General features: G+C 35.9%; 1 protein-coding gene across 4 annotated transcripts in view; it reads left to right on the forward strand.

Annotated features, from left to right (window-relative positions):
- Positions 1-20,973, forward strand: part of DZIP3 (DAZ interacting zinc finger protein 3) — a 109,395-nt gene that overhangs the window by 28,299 nt on the left and 60,123 nt on the right. For all 4 annotated transcript variants that reach the window (XR_008374922.1, XM_053565215.1, XM_053565216.1 and 1 more), the window contains exons 6-10: positions 11,514-11,594; positions 12,846-12,970; positions 15,902-16,016; positions 19,288-19,407; positions 20,763-20,864. Coding sequence is in view for 3 of the 4 variants with exons in the window: in XM_053565215.1 (XP_053421190.1) it covers positions 11,514-11,594; positions 12,846-12,970; positions 15,902-16,016; positions 19,288-19,407; positions 20,763-20,864 (543 nt within the window). In the remaining variant the exon portion in view is untranslated. The remainder of the gene's footprint in view (positions 1-11,513; positions 11,595-12,845; positions 12,971-15,901; positions 16,017-19,287; positions 19,408-20,762; positions 20,865-20,973) is intronic.

A 20,973-nucleotide genomic window follows, 5' to 3' on the forward strand; every position in this document is an offset into this window, starting at 1 on the left:
GTATAAATCAGCATTTTAGCCTTCTTGGTTTAGACATTACTTCAAAGATGAATCTTATACTAGGAAATGAAAGTTCTCCTTATAGTACTTGAGAGCAGAACTGGAATTATGATCAGAGCAGTCTACTGCAATATCCAGATAGTTTTTCCTACTCCTCAAGGTCACCAAGAAGGGGTCAGACAACCTTACAACAGGAGATAGCTGTGGATTGTTTGGGTGGGGATTGCCAATGACATCTCTATATTCATTTGGTTCCAGTACACGGAATAATCTTTGCTAATAGGGAAAGGTAGGGAGGAAAGAGAAGGGGCTTTAGGTTAGACATGTAACACTTACATTTTTAAATTACAGAGCTTTTTGCCTTCTAATTAAAGCATTACCACAATTCTGCTGCTGCTTGTGTTCTCCAAAATGTTGTATGAGCTATAGGTTCTGTTGTGTTATTTATGAAGTTGGTTTTTTTAAAATGTTACAAACTAATAGCTCACATATATTAAGTATTTTCTGTATGACAGCCACTGTTTGAAGTTACTTTCTAAGGATTAGCTATTTACTACTCATAACTATTTCATCTTATTATTTATTCTCACTTTGTAGATTAGGAAACTGAGTCAATAGAGGTTAAGCAACTTGATAAATTCACCAGGTAGTGGAGTCAGAGTACAATCCATGTAGTCTTGGCTCCAGAGTCTGTGATCTAAACCATGATATTATACCGCCTCTTCAGGGATGAGCATTTTAAGGTGGAAACCATTTAGATGTTACAAGGAGTTTATGTTTATAAACTCACTTAGTCCATTGAGAAAAAATACACACATGTATTTCCACTGGTATCCACTTAGTCTACTGGTCACTTGAGAACAAACACACATGTATATCTCCACTGATACAAGTTTGAAGGTGAAATTCTAACCCCTGTCAGTTATCTCATAATTGTAAACTGTTGGTCCTAAGATGCATGCTAGGTGAGGATACAGTTAGAAATACATACACACTCACACATATATAAAAACACACACACACACATATATACACATATATGATTTATTAAAAGGATATATATAGCGTGTGTGTGTGTGGGTGTGTGTGTGTGTGTGTGTGATTTACGATGACAGATTGGCTCATGTGATTATGGAGGCTGAGAAATTCCATGATCATCTATCTCAAGCAGAAGATCCAGAAAGGCTGGTGACCCAGGACAGCTGGTGGTATAATTAAGTCCAATTCTGAGGGCCTAGGAACTAGGGAAGTCATTTGTATAAACCTCAATCTGAGGGCAGAAGAAGCTGAGATGAGATGTACCAGCTCAAGCAGGCTGGCAGGAAACAGAGAGGGGTGAATTCTTCCTTCATCTGCCTTTTGTTCTATTCAGGTCCACCCACACTGGGGAGGGAAATCTGTACTAAGTCTACCTATTCAAAGGCTGATCTCATCTGGAAACAGCTTCACAGACAGACACTCAGAAACAGTGTTTAATCTGGTACCTCAGGGATAGTCAAGTTGACACATAAAATTAACCATCACAAATGGAATGGATGATATTTTTCTCCATAGACAACATTTTTATCTATAGACAATATTTTTAACTTTTTATTTTGAGGTAATTATAGATTGACAGAAGTTACAGCTGTACCATACAAAAGTGTATAGAAATCTTGATATACTCTTCACACAGTTTCCCCCAAGAATTATCTTTTTTTAAAATTTTTATTCAAGTCAAGTTCAAGTTGTGGTTGAGCCCTTCACCCAGGATGTGTGCTTTATACCCCTTAATTGTGCCTATTGGGTGAGAGTTTACCAATCCTCCCCCACACACACACATACACACATGAATTTGTTTTTCTCTCATGTTGGGGTGTAGTTATTTACCTATTGGTTTCATGTTAATATTGCATACATTGTATACTTGCTTCTCCATTCTTGTGATACTTTACTAAGAAGAATGTGCTTCAACTCCATCAGGTAAATACAAAAGAAGTGAAGTCTCCATTTTTTTTTTATGGTTACATAGTATTCCATGGTGTATATATACTGCAGTTTATTAATCCACTAATGAGCTGATGGGCACTTGGGTTGATTCCATATCTTGGTGATCGTGAATTGTGCTGTGATGAACATTCTAGTGCAGATGTCCTTATGGCAAAGTGATTTTTTTTCCTTCTGGGTAGATATGTAGTAATGGGATTGCAGGATCAAATGAAAGGTTTAGTTTCAGGTCTTTGAGGATTCTCCATACTTCTTTCCATAGAGGTTGTATTAGTTTGTAATCCCACCAGCAATATAAAAGTGTTTCCTCCTGTCCACATCCATGGCAGCATCTGCAGCTTTGTGACTTATGTTGTGGGCTGTTCTCACTGGTGGTGGGTGATATCCCAGGGTGGTTTTGATTTGCATTTCTCTGATGATTAGGAATGATGAGCATTTTTTACGTGTTTCTTGGCCATTTGTCTCCTTCAGAGAAAGTTCTGTTCATAGATCTTGTCTACTTATAAACGGGATTGTTCTTTTCTTGTTGAGTAATTTGAGTTCTTTGTAGATTCTAGTTATATTAGTCTTTGTTAGATTTATATAGCATGCAAGTATCTTTTCCCATTCTGAAGTTTATTTGCTGTAATTGTTGTACCCTTGGCTGTGCGGAGGCTTTTTCGTTTGATCATGTCTCATTCATTTATTTTTGATGTTGCTGCAATTGCTTAGTTTGATTATATCCCGTTTATTTATTTTTGGTGTTGCTATAATCTTTTCCTAGGCCAGTGTTGTTAAGAGGTTTCCCCACATTTTCTTCTAGAATTTTTATTGTTTTGTATCTTAAATTTAAATCTTTTATCCAGCAAGAGTCAATTTTTGTAAGTGGTAAGTTGTGTGGGTACAGTTTCAGTCTTCTACATGTGGTTAACCAGTTTTCCCCAGCACCATTTATTAAATAGGGATTCTTTCCCCCAGTTTATACTTTTATTTGGTTTATTGAAGATCAGATGGTGATACATAGCTGGTTTCATTTCTTTTTTTTTTTAAATCATAGCTGTGTACATTGATATAATCATGGGGCATCATTCACTAGCTTCACAGACCGTTTACCAAGTTTCACATATACCCTTGTAAGATGCATCGCTGGTGTAATCCCACCAATCCCCTTCCCTCTACCCCCCTCCCCCCTCCCTCCCCTCCCTTTCCCCCTTCCCCCTATTCTTAGGTTGTAACTGGGTTATAGCTTTCATGTGAAAACTCTAAATTAGTTTCATAGTAGGGCTGAGTACATTGGGTACTTTTTCTTCCATTCTTGAGACACTTTACTAAGAAGAATATGTTCTAGCTCCATCCATGTAAACATGAAAGAGGTAAAGTCTCCAGCTATCTTTAAGGCTGCATAATATTCCATGGTGTACATATACCACAATTTATTAATCCATTCGTGGATTGATGGGTACTTGGGCTTCTTCCATGACTTAGCAATTATGAATTGGGCTGCAATAAACATTCTGGTACAAATATCTTTGTTATGTTGTGATTTTTGGTCTTCTGGGTATATGCCCAGTAGAGGGATTACAGGATTGAATGGCAGATCTATTTTTATATCTCTTAAGTGTTCTCCATATCTCTTTCCAAAAGGAATGTATTAATTTGCATTCCCACCAGCAGTGCAAAAGTGTTCCCTTTTCTCCACATCCGTGCCAACATCTCAGGTCTTGGGATTTTGGTGATATAGGCTAGTCTCACTGGAGTTAGATGGCATCTCAAAGTAGTTTTGATTTGCATTTCTCTGATGATTAAAGATGATGAGCATTTTTTCATATGTCTGAAGGCCGTGCGCCTGTCTTCTTCAGAGAAGTTTCTCTTCAAATCTCTTGCCCAGCCTGCGATGGGATCCCTTGTTCTATTCTTGCTAATACGTTTGAGTTCTCTGTGGATTCTGGTTATTAAACTTTTGTCAGAGACATAACCTGCAAATATCTTCTCCCATTCTCAGGGCTGTTTGCTTGCTTTACTTACTATGTTCTTGGCTGTGCAGAAGCTTTTTAGTTTGATCAAGTCCCAGTAGTGTATTTTTGAAGCTGCTTCAATTGCCTGGGGGGTCCTCCTCATAAAATACTCGCCCAGACCGATTTCTTCAAGAGTTTTCCCTGCACTCTCCTCTAGTATTTTTATAGTTTCATGTCTTAAGTTTAAATCTTTGATCCAGTGAGAGTCTATCTTAGTTAATGGTGAAAGGTGTGGGTCCAGTTTCAGTCTTCTACAGGTTGCCAGCCAGTTCACCCAGCACCATTTGTTAAATAGAGAATCCTTTCCCCACTTAATGTTTTTAATTGGCTTTTCAAAGATTAAATAAGGGTAAGTAGCTGGATTCATCTTGTGGTTCTCTATTCTGTTCCAGACATCTACTTCTCTGTTTTTGTGCCAATACCATGCTGTTTTGATCACTATCAATTTGTAATATAGTCTGAGGTCTGGTAGCGTAATTCCTCTTGCTTTGTTTTTATTTCTGAGTAATGTCTTGGCTATTCGAGGTTTTTTCTGATTCCATATAAAATGAAGTATTGTTTTTTCAAGATCTTTAAAGTATGACAGTGGAGCTTTAATAGGGATTGCATTGAAATTATATATTGCTTGGGTAGTATGGACATTTTAACAATGTTGATTCTTCCCAGCCATGAGCATGGTATGTTTTTCCATTTGTTAATATTTTCAGGTATTTCTTTTCTTAAAGTTCCATAGTTCTCTTTATAAAGATCTTTCACGTCCTTTGTTAGATAAATTCCCAAATATTTCATCTTCTTTGACACTACTGTGAATGGGATAGAGTCCTTAACTGTTTTTTCAACTTGACTATTGTTGGTATATATAAAGGCTACCAATTTATGAATGTTGATTTTGTAACCTGAGACACTGCTGTATTCCTTGATCACTTCTAAGAGTTTTGTAGTAGAGTCCCTAGTGTTTTCCAGATATACTATCATATCACCTGCGAAGAGCGAAAGTTTGATCTCTTCTGACCCTATATGGATACCCTTCATCGCCTTTTCTTCCCTAATTGCAGTGGCTAAAACTTCCATTACAATGTTAAAAAGCAATAGAGACAATGGGCAGCCTTGTCTGGTTCCTGATCTGAGTGGAAATGATTCCAGTTTAACTCCATTCAGTATGATATTGGCTGTGGGTTTGCTAAAGATGACCTCTATCAGTTTAAGAAATGTCCCTTCTATACCAATTTTCTTAAGTGTTCTGATCATGAAGGGATGCTGGATATTATCAAAAGCTTTTTCTGCATCAATTGAGAGAATCATATGGTCTTTGTTTTTTAATTTGTTTATGTGCTGGGTTACATTTATAGATTTATGTATATTGAACCAGCCTTGAGACCCTGGGATAAAACCGACTTGGTCATGATGTATAATTTGTTTGATGTGTTGCTGGATTCTGTTTGTTAGGATCTTGTTGAATATTTTTGCATCTATATTCATTAGTGATATCGGTCTATAATTTTCTTTTCTTGTTAGGTCTTTTCCTGGTTTGGGGATCAGGGTGATGTTTGCTTCATAGAACGTGTTAGGTAGTCTTCCTTCTTTTTCTACCTTTTGGAACAGGTTGAGTAATATAGGTACTAATTCCTCTTTAAAAGTTTGGTGGAATTCTGACGTGAAACCATCTGGTCCCGGGCTTTTCTTTTTAGGGAGGTTTTGTATGGTTGATGCTATTTCCGAACTTGATATGGGCCTGTTCAACATTTCCACTTGATTCTGGCTAATTCTTGGAAGGTGACATGCTTGCAAGTATCAGTCAATTTCCTTCAGATTTTCATATTTCTGAGAATACAGTTTCTTGTAATATTCATTAAGGATTTTTTGGATTTCTGAGGAGTCTGTTGTTATTTCGTCTTTGTTGTTTCTGATTGATGAGATTAGAGATTTTACTCTTTTTTTCCTGACTAGGTTTGCCAAAGGTTTATCTATTTTATTGACCTTTTGGAAAAATCAGCTTTTTGATTTATTGATCTGTTGTATTATTCTTTTGTTTTCAATTTCATTTAATTCTGCTCTAATTTTGGTTATTTCTTTTCTTCTACTGGGTTTGGGGTTGAATGTTTTTCCTTTTCCAGTTGCTTGAGATGTCCCATTAAGTTGTTAACTTCCTCTCTTTCCGTTCTCTTGAGGAAGGCTTGCAGTACTATAAATTTCCCTCCTAGAACTGCCTTTGCGGTGTCCCAGAGGTTCTGATAGTTCGTGTCTTCATTGTTGTTTTGTTCCAAAAAATTGGCGATTTCTTTCTTAATCTTATCTCTGACCCAGCTATCATTCGGCATAAGGTTATTTAACTTCCATGTTTTTGTATGAGTATGCAGATTCCTGTTGTTACTCAGCTCAAGTTTTATTCCATGGTGGTCCGAGAAGATGCATGGAATAATTGCTATTCCTTTAAATTTACTGAGGTTAGTTAGACTTGTGACCTAAGATGTGGTTGATGTTGGAGTAAGTTCCATGGGCTGATGAGAAGCATGTGTATTCAGTTTTATTGGGATGAAATGTTCTGTAGATGTTTGCTAAATACAAATGTTGGATGGTTAGGTTTAAATCTAAGATTTCTTTGCTCAGCTTCTTGTTGGAGGATCGATCCAACACTGCCAAAGGAGTGTTGAAATCTCTGACTGTTATGGAGCTGGAGGAAATCAAGTTGCTCATGTCTGTTAGAGTTTCTCTTACAAATTGAGGTGCATTCTGGTTGGGTGCATAGATATTAATAATTGAGATCTCATCATATTGAGTATTACCCTTAACAAATATGAAGTGACCATTCTTGTCCTTCCTTACTTTTGTTGGTTTAAAGCCTATTGTATCTGCAAATAAAATTGCAACACCTGCTTTTTTGTGATTACCATTTGCCTGAAATATGGATGACCATCCTTTCACCCTGAGTCTGTATTTGTCTTTTAAGTTAAGATGTGACTCTTGTATGCAACAAATCTGGCCCGAGTTTTGTATCCAGTCAGCTAACCTGTGCCTCTTTAGAGGACAGAGTAAGCCGTTCACATTAATGGGGAATATTGATAAGTCTGGTGATGTTTTGGGTATCGAGTTTTTCAGAAGTCCAGTGGTCATTTTTAATCCTTTTGCCAGTGTGGAAATTGGAGTTTGATCCGAAGTTTCTGAGTGAGTTTACTTTTGTGGTATAGGATTGGGTTGGTCATTATGGAGGATAGGTCTGAGAATATCCTGAAGAGCTGGTTTGGTTATGGCAAATTTCTTCAACATATGAATGTCATTAAAGTATTTAATTTCTCCATCATAAATGAAACTCAGTTTAGCTGGATACAAGATCTGGGGTTGAAAGTTATTTTGCTTTAGGAGATTAAAAGTTGGTGACCACCCTCTTTTGGCTTGAAAAGTTTCAGCAGAGAGATCTGCAGTCATTCTAATATTCTTCCCTTTGAAGGTAATGGTTTTCTTTCTCCTGGCAGCTTTGAGGATTTTCCCCTTCATATTAACTTTAGTGAAGTTAATTATGATATGCCTTGGGGATGTCTTATTGGGGTTGAGTCGTGCTGGGGTTCTAAAGCTGTCCGCTATCTGAATTTCAGAGTCTCTAGGCATGTCTGGAAAATTCTCTTTCATAATTTCATGCAGAAGGGCCTCTGTGCCCAGCGAGGCCACTTTGTCTGTTTCTGGAACTCCAATGATTCAGATATTTGCCTTCTTCGAATTATCCCAGAGCTTTCGGAGAGATTGATCCGTTTTTGCTCTCCATTTCTCTTCCTCTTTGAGAGTTTGGGAGCGTTCAAAGGCTTTATCTTCAATGTCAGAAATCCTTTGTTCTGCTTGCTCCATTCTGTTGCTGAGGGATTTCTACTGTATTTTTCATATCTTTGAGGGCTGCAAATTCTTGCTTCAGTGTGTCTAAGTCTTTGGTGGTTTTGTCTTTAAATTCATTAAATTCTTGAGACAACTTTTGAATTTCTCCTCGAATTCCTAATTCCACTTTGTTAATCTTGTCTGCAATCCAAATTCTGAATTCGATTTCTGACATCTCAGCCAGTTGTTTATGAATAGGATCTTCAATTACATCTGCCATATCTTTCCTTGGGGGGGTTGATCTATTCTGGTTATTCATGTTACCAGAGCTTTTCCGCTGATTGCGCCCCTTTACTCCCTTTGATTTTTTCCCCTGGGGCTTTGTCGAAGGCCTGTACAGTGTTGTGGCCTGAGAAACTGGGGCCCTGTCTGGTGTGGTAGGGCTAAGTGGTTCTGTCTTGTTTTCAACTGGTTCTGTTCCACCGTAGTGAAACAGATACTCTGGATTGAAGTCTCAGCTGTGGAGAAATATCAGCAATTCAGTCACCCCACCCCCCACTGGCAAACAATTGGAAAAGAAAAATCAAACCTCCTACCACAGTGTACCCAGGGCACCACCTGATTTGTTCTCAGGCAATTGTTTCAGTTCAAAAAGTCCAAATCAATTATCTCAGTCTGTACCTGTCTTGGGTGAGAGAGTTTAAGAAGTCTGTGGGAAGTCACTGGATCACAGGGGTCTGGTGACTACTATGGTGTGGCTTGCTCCAGTGCCGCGTGGAGTCAGGAGGAGCCACCCAGCCAACAGATCAGTCTGGGAAGGTTGCTGCCTCCTTCTCCACCTTGTTCCACTGTCACACCCAGTCACTGATAGCCCTGCAGTTGGCTGACCCAGTTGCCTGTAGTGAATCAGTACTCCAGAAGTTTGCACCTACCTGAATCACAAGGAAGTCTGCCAGGCCGCTGCGCTGTGCTTCTTTGTAGCAGGAGGAGGTGAGGCCTGACAACCTCGGGCGCTTGATGAAGGTTGGGGGGTTTTCACTCAGGTCCAGTCTCGCCCCTGATTAACGTTACTGACAGAACAGAACAGAACAACTCTGCAGTTCCCTTGCAGAAGAGAAGCTGAATTGAGTTCCAAATCAGCTTGTCTTTACTCTTGTATTGTCTATAGGCTGACGATTCCCTGAGGGCCAGGTGCGTCTTAGGTTTAGTAAAGCTGACCTCTAGGTCAGCCCCGCCCTGGGATTTTTCCTGGTTTGCAAATTGGTGTTGCCTCAGGCAAATCTGAATCTCAGAGTCTCTGGTTGCCCAGGGAGAGAGGGGGTGTGGCTTCAGAATATTCGGTAGTGAGCTGTATTGCTAGCAAAAGAGTGCTGCTGTTTTATGGCTCAGGCAACCACTGCTCTGGTGTAGCTCCCTTCCGGTCAACCGTCCTCTCTCCACTCCCGTACCCCAGAGTCTGCTCTGACCAGCTGCAGCCCAGCACTGTCTACACCCCTTGAGCAATCACCCAAGAGTTTGGACCCCTGGGGGACAGGCCCCCAGACCTTGGAATGAGAGCAGAGGGGAGCGTGGGGAGCGCTGGGAGCCTGGGGTTGCGGGCAGAGAACACACACAGCTTTACACAGTTTTATGCCTGGCCTTATTGTCACCAAAAGACGGCTGTCGCACTGTGCCTCAGGGAAGTGCCACTCCTGTGTGGTCCCCTGTCCGCCGACCGGGACTGGCCTCCAGACCTCAATGTGAGTGAAGGGGAGTCCTGGGAGCTCAGAATTCCAGGTGGAGACTATATACAGTTTATATAGTTTTATGCCTGGCAGGAGGACGCCATGGCACCCTAGTAGAGGAGGTTGGTCCAGTTTTTAAAGGGTCTCTCCTGTGGAGTGTAGTGGGAGGACCTTTGAACTCTGCCCGGTTGTTTGTGTGGCACTCTGTGCTGTTCTTATGGGGGAGGGGACTGCCGTCCGCTTGGTGATGGATTTTGTACCTTTTGTTTGTATCCTTGTGGTCGCAGCTCGCCTCAGCGGGGTTGATGTGCATTCTTCAACCTTCTCTCTTAGTGCAGCTCAAATCCACCAGGTTACTTGCTGAATTTTTGTCCTTTAACTCTCATACTGGACGGGAGCCTCTGTGGAAATCTGGCTTTAGTTAGCCATCTTGTCTCCTCCCTCTGGTTTTATTTCTAAGTTCTGTGTTCTATAGATATAAATCTCTATTTTTGTGCCAGTACCATGCTGTTTTGAGCACCATAGACTTGTAGTATAACCTGAAGTCTCGTAATGTGATTCCTCCAGATTTGGTTTTGTTTCTTAGAATTGCATTGGCTATTTGGGTTACATATGAAATGAAGTACTATTTTTTCAAGTTCTTCAAAGTATGATGTTGCTATTTTGATGGGGATTGCATATATCTGTAGATCACTTTGGGTAGTACGAACTATTTAACAATGTTGATTCTTTCCAGCCACTTGTTAATGTCTTCTGCTATTTCTTTTCTCAGGGTTTCAGTAGTACTCTCTGTAAAGATCCTTCATGTCCTTTGTTAGGTATATTTGCAGGTGTTTCATTTTCTTTTAAGCTATTGTGAAAGGTATTTTGTCCTTAGCTTTACTTTTACTGGAATATATGAAGGCTACTGATTTGTGGACATGGATTTTGTATCTCGATAGGTTACTGTATTCCTTGATCACTTCCAGGAGCCTTGTGGTTGAGTCCCTGAGGTTTTCTAAGTATGAGATTATTATCATCAGCAAAGAGGGAGAATTTGACCTATCTGTCCCCCATTTGAATACTCTTGATATACTTCTCTTGCCTGATTGCATTAGCTAGAACTTTATTGAGAAAATTGATAAGTATGGTGGAGTTCTGTTTGGCTTATTTTGTGGAGGCCCATTGCTTAGTTTTATCACTTGCACCATTGTGGAAGCTAGGCTTGTCCTTTAGTTTCTGGGTGTCTTTACTTTGGTAGTGACCAATTTTGATGGTCAGTGTGAAGAATTGGTCTGAATATTTCCTGCAGAGCTACTCTTGTTGGGGCATAATTCCTCCTTTCATGATCACAAATATCTCTCCTATGCCATGCTTGTGATCACTCCTACCCCTTTCCCTCTGCACCTTCTCTAATACCTAATCTATGTCTATCTCAGTAATTTCGCATAGACTATTTTTAAATGAGGGAAATATCCATGCATTTTAACTTTTAATTGAAGAAGTGGTATGCTGTATGTTTATATTATTATAACAAAACCTATGGTGGGAGAGTAAAGGATTTTGATTAAGAAATTGTAGTTTTTAAGGTGGATGTTAGATACATTGGTGTTCTTTATATTATTACCTAAAGTGTTCTTGATACCTAAAATAGTATATATAATAGGAGAGAGAGAGGAAATGAGAATTTTTTGAAAGGTACAGTGTAACAAATGTTTATAATATTGACTTTATTTTTTTAATTTATTTTTAAGTATTTTTAAATTTTTAAAAATCAAATTCTAAGTTATTTTGAGATTATTGATTATTCTCTTTGTTACTCCTTGGTCATTATTGAACACATTTAAAATACATCCTCTTACATATCTAGGCTATATAGTATAAAATCAAAATTAATTGTTATTAGATTATTAATATAATAATTTACTATTTTTAATAATTATTCAATAAGTCTAGGATATTTATTAAACCTGTGATGCTGGAAAGTAGCTTAGTCTAAATAAGCAATTAACATTGTTTTTCTTTTTAGGCACACCAGATTAATGTTGGTTATTATCTGACATTACTGTTCTTATATGGGGTAGCTCTTACTGAAAGAGGAAAGAAAGAGGTATGTATGTAGCATGTACTGTTTAGTCCTTAGAAGTCTTTTTATATATACCGACTTCATTTTAGCATATTAAAATGTTGATTTCTAAAAATTCTCTACAAATTGAAACTATTCAGGGACTTTTTTATTGTATGTTTATAGTTTACAGTAATTACATAAAAGATTATATTGTGGAACTAAACATACTGTTACAGGAAACTGTTAAAATTAGCTTTTAACTTCAGTTATTTTAACTTTATCTTTTAAATGCTTGCCATTTATGTAAAGTAGGAAATTACTTAGATTCTTTTACTTATAAAGTTTTAAAAAATTCATTTTCTAGTGTAGCTTAATTAATCTTAACCTCTTTTGTAAAGTATGAGTTTTACCTCAAATTCTTTGCTATTAACAAAATGCAAATAAGTAAAAATTTGAGAGTTGGAAATAATTTCTAATGGTTCTTTCAAATTTATCAATTTTCTTTCTCTGATTTTTAATGACTTCTTAAATTTTCTTTGCAGTCTTGATCTATTTTCTACTTTCTTCTTCCCAAATCTATATCTTTATTTGGCATTATAAATTAAGTATATAAATATGACTTTCTAATTAATAAGGTGAAGTATAATTTATAAGCACCCAAACTGAAAACATTTCTATTTTAAATAATTTCATGTAATACTAGTTATCTTATGTTTATATACTGGAGTATATTTTAAAGTAAGGCCATACAGCATTTTTCTGACTTTTTGTTTCCAGAGAGATTGAGGCCTTTATGCCTGTATTATTAATTAGAACTGAAACTTCTGTTAGAATTAGTCTTGATCTTTACTTGCAAACCTATATTGCTTATCAAAATGGCACTTCCCCCAAAGAGACTGTATTTATGGTCAAGTAGTTGTTTAATTCCTATTTGAAAAATTACGAAGAATTGTGAAGATTGATAAAAATCGTGTTTTAATAGTCACCAGAAAAGCCCTTTGGAGGGTAATAATACATCAGTATTAGATTAAAAATTGTTTTAAATTTAACTTTGAAAATTCGATTAAATAAGATCTTAAATTTGTTTGTAGTGAATATTTTAAACCCTGAGTATATTACATTATCTTTATGATTATATATAGACATGATAGAATTAAAGATGTGAATAAATGACCAAATGACTGAATTCTTTTTAAAGGTGCTCTAATGTTTCCAGTTTGGGAAATAATTGTCTACCGTAACAGAAAAAAAATGGTTTTCACATGAGCCAAACCTAGTTTTATGTTACTACAGGATTACACAGAAGCTGAGAATAAATTTCTGGTGATGAAGATGGTGATTCAAGAAAATGAAATTTGTGAAAACTTTATGTGTTTAGTTTATTTTGGACGTGGCTTACTTCGATGTGCTCAGAAGAGGTAAGGATTTTAATTAATGGGTAGATCTTGTCAACTTTTAGCATTGTGAAATGGGAATTAAGTGTGCATAGTATACCAGGGATCATGACATTTGTGCTCTGCTAGTTTGTTGTTTTTTTTCTTTATCCATTTCTATAGATAATAATTTCTTTAATGTATTCGAGAATATTGAGTATCAAACTTAACAGGCAGTGGCAATAGAGGCAGTCTAGCACTGCCATTGAGAACATAGGCTTTGGAGTCTGACAGACCAGGATTCAGATGCATTTTCTACCACTTACTCTAGGAAACTTAATGTTGTTAGGCCTTGTGTTTTTTTTCTTCTCTCTAAAATGGAACTCATAATAGTGTTTACCCCACAAGAATGTTGTAGGTAATTAACACAGTACCCAGGACACAAAAATACTATACTTAATAAAGAAATGATGGTTGTAGTTATTAATATTATCATTACTGACTTGGAATAGTTTGTTAAGATATAAATGAGCTCATGAAGAGTTGAAAGGGTCCAAATGCTGAGATCAGGGAGTATTGGGTACTACATAGTATTTTAAGAAAGTGAAATTGTACAGAGGAGATTATATGGATTATCTGTCTACTTCCTATCTGGAGATGCTTTACCATTGGTAGCATAATTTATTCACTTCATTTATTGATCATCTGTTGTATTCCAGAGACTATTAGTTGTTGGGGATACAAAACCTAACATGGTTTACAAAAAAGACAGTTCTTGTCTTCAGGTAACTGACAATATAGTGAAGCTTAAATACTGTAATCAAATAATCAATCATGAAATAATTATGAAATACGATAAAGATTTATGAAAGAAAATAGAGTAAATAGTCAAAACCTTTTCTAGAGCTTGCATCTGGTTCTGGGAATCAGAAATCTCCCTGAAGAAATAGTGTTTAGTTGGGATCTGAAGGATGAATTAGGAAAATTTTACTTGGGCAAACTTAGGAAGGATTACCTCAGGGCCAATCTGTCGGATCCTCAAAAGTATCACCTATGTAGTAGTTCCCTAATTGTATATTTTCCCTCCTATCTTCTGGCAATACTGTTTTTAACTAGGGTATCTACAAGCCTTCATACTAGGTCTGATTGGCAAGATGCCATCAATGTAGTGGGTTAGTGTAATGCTTTGCAGAATTGCAAGATGATCAAAATCCCTTAGTCTATAGTTGTGACAAAGTAAGAGATTTAATATAGCCTGAGATAGGACAGAGCATATATACTGCTGTCCTTCAGATATGAAAACTCCTTTTTATTCTCTTTACTGATGGCACTGTAGGAAATCAGTTTTCCCCTAGAAAGCCCAGTTGTATAGCAGCATTATTACTTTCATCCCTGGACTATGGAGGACAACCACCACTGAGCTTGTTAAAGACTTGGTACCCTTCTTAGTCTGTATTTCTTACTGCATGAATGGAGTGTCCTGTGAGCTTTCTAGGAATATTGTCTAGTGATGGGTTCTGCCTTTTTATATAGTAAGTCCATTCTTACCATTCTCACCTTCCTGAGCCTTCTGATTCTTTTAATACTCTACCAAGAAAATTTCAGCATTTCTACCTCACTTACTACAGCCCATTGTATTTCTACCATTTTTTTTTCTTTTTATCTCACAGCGCACTTGAACCTATTATAAAACTTTAGTGGCACACTTAAATTACGTTGATTAAAAGAAGAGTAGAAAAAAAAGAATATGCTTACTGTGCTTTGAACGTCTTTTGAAAATAATTTAATTAATGATCTTATGTTAGGTCTGGCTTCAGATGTTTTTGCTAAGAAAGTAAATTTTTAATTACTAAAGAGTTGTCCCATGTCAATATACACTTCCTTGTCCACCCTTGTATTAATATTTACTCTCGTTTTCAGCACTCTTAAGGTCTACGTCCACTCATGTCCCTGCCAATACATGCTAATCAGATTGTGTAATTCTTATGGTGAATAAGCATTTTTTTCCTGGACAGTGATTCTGTTTGCCCACCTGATCTTTTAACCTGATCCTAAATTTTTTGGTATGAAGGCAGTGAGTGGAGAGGTAGGGGAGGATCTTGAGGTGAAAGGGCGTCATATTTTGAGACATCCATCTCAGATAATATTTTTGTGTGATCTCTAAGTCAAGGGAGGCTGTTCTCCTATAGCAAGGAAGAAGTCTTTGACGGCTAAACGGCTTAAGGGGAATTGAAATATTCACCTAAATATTCCCATGTCAGATCTCAGAGCCTACTCTTTCCCTATTAAAGCCCTGATTTTAGCATAGTAGTTTTGTTGAGGCTGTGCTTTTTGTCTCCCTTGCTGTTGTTCTACCCTTAGGACTAAGTCATAGACTTCATTTTGAACATAATCTTCCTATGTCTAGAGGAGGTAAGGGTTCCTTACATCTTACCACTGAAGCCTTTTAGCTTTCAGTATCCTGAGTTTATAGTATTAGTCTTAATGAGGCCGTGCATTCAGTCTCATTTGCACTTTGTTCCACCTTATTATTAAATCTGGGACTTATTTTCAGTACAGATTGTTTTTATGGCTATGGGAGATGAGAGTCTCTTGATATACTGCCATTAGAGGCCTTCTGGCTTTCACAGTGTGTCCTGAGTTAATAGTTGGCTGACCTGTGCCTATCATTCTCTTTCTTCAAGGCCTCCAAGACAGTTAACAAAAGCCATCCAACTCTACAGTCCCTTTAATTACCATGGCCCCCATACTGTTCAAGCTTGAGCTACTACATAATCTATTGCCTCCCCTTCCACCTGTATTTCATCCCAATCTACCACAGGTGAGAGTCCTAGTATTTGTATTTCTATAGCATGCCAGAGGTTATCACCACCCTACTTACCACGAAAAAAAAAATGAGTTACTTGGTGTCTTGTTGGTAATCCATTCAGTTCCACAGTCCCATTCAAACTAACTTTATTTTTAAATACCTTGCAGATATAATGGAGGACTGCTAGAATTTCATAAAAGCTTACTAGAAATTGGAGATATAAATGACCACTGGTTTGATGTAGATCCTGCAGAAGATGAAGATTTACCTGCAACTTTTAAAGTAAGAAATTGTTTCAGAATGACATTTCATTTGTGACTAATCAGAATCATTTTTGATAAAGTTTGAACCAATTAAGTCATACTCTATAGCAAGCATATTCTTTTATTGGCAATTAGCATTTTTAAGAAATAGCCTTGATTACATTACCTAGTGCATAATGTGAGTATGACTGAACAAAGGGAGAAAACTGAGGTGGCAGTGTCTACATTTTCAAATACCAGGAAAGTTAATAGCCATTTTAGTCCAATACTTCATGTGATTAGAGCCAAATGTAATAATTAACTTCTTTTGCATACCCTTTATTTTTATGTATAATATTATATTATGTGTATAATATCATAATATTATACACATTTATTTGTAATCTGGACATACATAGCATTTTTAATTTCTCAGTGATAAGATTATTATATAATGTGATTTTTACGTAGTCCATGATATACACATATGTAACTGTGCTGTAATTTGCTTAACCAGTTTCCTGTTATTGAACATTTACTTTATTCTAAATATGCTAGTCTTTCACTTTTTATAAAGTGATGTTTACATATTTCTTATATCATTCCATTAGAATAAATTTCTAAAGGTGGAACTGTGAAACCAGCATTCATACCCTCATAAAGTTGTTACATATCTCCATATTTCCTCTCAGAAAGTTTGTATCAATATAAATTCAGACAGTATGAAAATGTTCATTTCCCCATACATTCTGGGTATCTTTACCTTTTGGGTAATTTTTTACTCATCTGATAAGCCATAGGGGTCTCTTTTTAATTTGTTTAATATGAAAATTACTACACTAGATTTCTCTTAGTTAATGTTTAAGTGATGTATCTTTTCCCAAACTTTTATTTTAAATCTTTATCCTTACATGTTAGTTTGCTTTAAGACTAAAAGCATTTCTTAAAATAAAGAGAGACATTTTATGAAAATATAAAATTCAATTCTCCAGGAAATTATAACAATACAAAATTTGTATATACCTTATTATATAGTCTCAAAAAATATGGGGCAAAAATTGATAGAACTGAAAGGAGAAATGAAAAAATCCCCAGTCGCAATAGTAAACGTTAATATACCTCTCTTGTCAATCAGAATATGACAGCTTTTGGATTATTAAGATAATCATGGGACTTTTAACTTTGACTTGCTAAAGTAATTTATACATTTTGAAAAGATTAAAGTTTCAATGACTATCTAACATAATCCCTGTTGGATGTTATTTTATTCTTTTTCCTCCTCCTTTAAAAATTTTTTTTATTATCTAAACTTCTTCAGTGAATTTTTAAAATATATAATCATCCAACTATTTTTAGTACATTTTTATTTTATATAAAGCGACACATACATTTTGTCAAATAATATTAAAAGATTTAACAAGAATTCCTGCTCCATCATCTCTAATTGCAAATCTGCTTCTTAGGGGCAACTTCTTCCAGCTTTCTAAGCATTTTTCTTCACTGTTTGCCTATTTTCCAAAACATATGTACTGCTGTTTAAGAACTTTATTTTAGATGCTATCTTTTGACTTTTCACTATAGGAGATGAGGGTTTAGCTCTCTCTTTTTTTTTTTTTCTTTTCTTTAGGGTTTAGCTCTCTTTTGTATCTCCTTTCTCTCTGTTTCTCTTCCTATACACACACCCACACCTTACCTTTCTTCATCCTACAGGTAGTTATAAGTTTTTGTTAAATTGACCTCAGGGTTTCCCTTCACTCTCATCCTGGCATTTTTTTCACCTTTCTTTTATATAGAGTCCTTTGTTTTCAGAATGCAAGTTTTTCCTTTTTCTAGGTTTGTTCCCTTATTTTGGAGGTGCAACTCTTCCGGCATTATCCCATAAAAGAGTGCTTGCTTGAGAATAATTTTTTTTTGAGACCTTTCAAGTCTAAAATTAGTTTGTCCTTTGTGTACTTTTTTCAATTCTGGGCATAGAACTGTATATTGCAAATAAATTTTCTTAATTTTCTACAAGTATTTTTCTGTGATTTTCTAGCTTTTAATACAACTTTTGAAAAAATCTAATGGCATTCTAATTTTTAACCTTTTGCCTTATGACTTGTTTTATTTTTTTCTGAGAGTCTTTAAGAATAGACTTTGTGTCCCCAGTTTTCTAAATTTGTGATTTTTGTTCTGGTATATTTTCTTATAGTTGATGATTTCTTCTTAATTTTTTTTTCTGGAACACTCATTGTTCAAATGTTTTGCATACTAGATTAAATCTCTAATTATCTTATTTCTTTCATATTTTTTATTGTTTGTCTTTTTGTTCTGTTGTCTAGGAAATTTTCTCAATTTGTCTTTCTGTATAGGGCATCTCTATCTATAAAATGATATTCATGAAATAATTTATAGAGGGTTATTTATTATGTCACATGCCTTCAGTATATTAGCAGTAAGATTATCTGAAGGATAAGTGTTAAGGACTTCGTCTAATTTTTAACTTAGACTTGGTAACGTATTCCACTTACATTCAATCTGCATTTTAAAATAAGAAATTGTATTCTGATTTGTAACTCTGAACACTGGAAACACATTTCTGAACTGTACTTTTGCCCATTATGGCAATAAATGGCATATTGCACCACTACAGTAGTTTTACTGCCAACGTGGGGTCTAGGGGCTAGTCCTACCAAGGACACCCCTGAACCCTAGTGATCTTTTGTCTCTCTTTATGTATATACATGGGTCACTACGAAATTTTTGAAACAAAATATGTTATAGTTCATGATTTCACTTCTAAGAAACATAGTCGGCAGCATCCTTTCTGATTCACCTGTGCAAGTCTCAACTTACTCAGCTTATTGGTGTTGCTGGGAGGGCTCCCTTTGTTTCTATCTGTGGACATTTTACATTTCTTGATTTTTATGTATCTCAGAACTTTCATAATAACCCACATATCAAAGCAATAATTCTTGATAGGAACACACCAGGTATTGTGCTATGGGTTAGAATGACAAAGAGAAGTATGGCCTCAAATTTAAACTTCTCTCCTTTCCCCATGTTTATGTCATTCAGTAGGAAATTCTGTATTTCTCATTTAGGGCCTTCCTATACTATGTACATTGTTTACTTCAAAGAAGGGAAATATGTTCTGTTACTATTTTTTTTAAATGATATGTGTGTGTGTGTGTGTGTAGTTATATATAACTTATAAATAAGTCCTTCAATAAGGGATAAGATGTGGACATATTACTTAAGGTAAAATATTGGAATTATGGTCATAATTTATTACTAAATCATGAGAATTCTTTTTATTTTTTAAAATCTAGGACCTTCTTGATAATTTTATCAAGACAACTGAAAGTAATATCATGAAGCAGACCATTTGTAGTTACCTAGATTGTGAACGATCTTGTGAAGCTGACATTTTAAAAAACACCAATTATAAGGTACTCTGTCAATTAACTGAGTATTTTTAAACATGTAATTATAAAATTAAACTTAGATGAAAAGTTTTATATTATTATGCATCAAAATATTATTTTTTAAAGTATTTAGACTAATTACAGTGAAAGCAATTGAGAAGTTGTTTGAGAACTTAGATTTACAGTAAGCAGGAGCTACTTATATTCTGTGAGTCAGTAAAAGAATGAATTGATTTTGCTATGAGTTTTGTAATATTCACATACTTATGAAGTTATAACTATTATCCCTAAAATCAGTCATACAATGAAAATGATATAAAAAATGCTTTACTTTATAATTAGAAATGTTAGAGGTTGAAAATTCCGGGAGAAAGGTTATCACTCCTCAGGAATTACGTTGCTAAATAAGTAATTATTAACTCCTCTATGGGCCTTGGCAGGAAGAAAATGTAACCGACCTTTACTTGAGGAAATTCAGCAATCAGAATACTTTTGATAGCTGTCTTTGGATCTGTCAGAATAATACTGTGAAATCATAAGATAGGATGAGAATATATGACTATCAGTGCAAATCTTTTATAAGACATTTTTATAAGATGACTGAAATCTCAGTTGTAAGGTATGATGTATAGCAAATGGGGTAGATGGGGAGAAGCGAAGACCAAGACCTATCCGTTCAGATAAGACAAGAATTGGGAAATGAGCTTGGTGAGATCTAGTGCTCAGGGCCAGCTACATTGAGCATTGGTAAAGGTGACATAGTGATATGGATATGGTCCTAAGGTTTCTCTGGAAGTCTTCAGAGTTCCAATCAAATGAACAGCATGTAGCAGCAGAAAGTACTGGGCATGCAATTTAGATTTTTGTCATCAAAACAAAGTTTAAATAAAGTAGCAGGGATGTAGTTTCCAGGGAGGGCACAGTAGGAAGGACAGGAAATCTATACCTCCAGTAGTTCAGGAGCTATCTGTCCCAAGGCAGCAAGTCTGAGTGCTATTGATTGGTAGCAGAGAGATTCAGCAAATAATGGTGTGGAGTTGGAACTGTAGGAAAAGAGAAATGTAAAAGGGGAAATGAAGAGAAGTGGACATGTTCCTCAACAAAGGTCATTCATTGGGTTTCTGGTATTTTGTTGTACATAGTGTTTGGAAAATACTACATTCATTTGTTTGAATTATTGCCCCCTTTTTACTGTCCTAATTTTTCTATCTTTAATGATATGAAAATGACTTGTAAAATTCTTTGATGATCTCTGACTCTGTTAAATTTTGAGTGTTGTGTAAAATTCATCTAGTTATAGAATAATTTTTAAAGTGTTATTTTCCATAACTGCATGAATTACCATTTTACATCAACAACTACTTTTATTTGTTTCCCAGGGATTTTTTCAGTTAATGTGCAGTAAAAGTTGCTGTGTTTATTTCCATAAAATTTGCTGGAAAAAGTTCAAGAATTTAAAATATCCAGGTGACAATGATCAGGTATAAGATTCCTTCTTAAAACTTTACTGCAACATTTCTTTTCTACCCTTTCCTCTATTCTTTCTTTTTTTTTTGTCCTCTTCCTCTTTAGTTCTTCCCGTTCACCTCT

The sequence above is a fragment of the Nycticebus coucang genome, chromosome 16 (genome assembly GCF_027406575.1).
Source record: "Nycticebus coucang isolate mNycCou1 chromosome 16, mNycCou1.pri, whole genome shotgun sequence".
Lineage (NCBI taxonomy): Eukaryota > Metazoa > Chordata > Mammalia > Primates > Lorisidae > Nycticebus > Nycticebus coucang.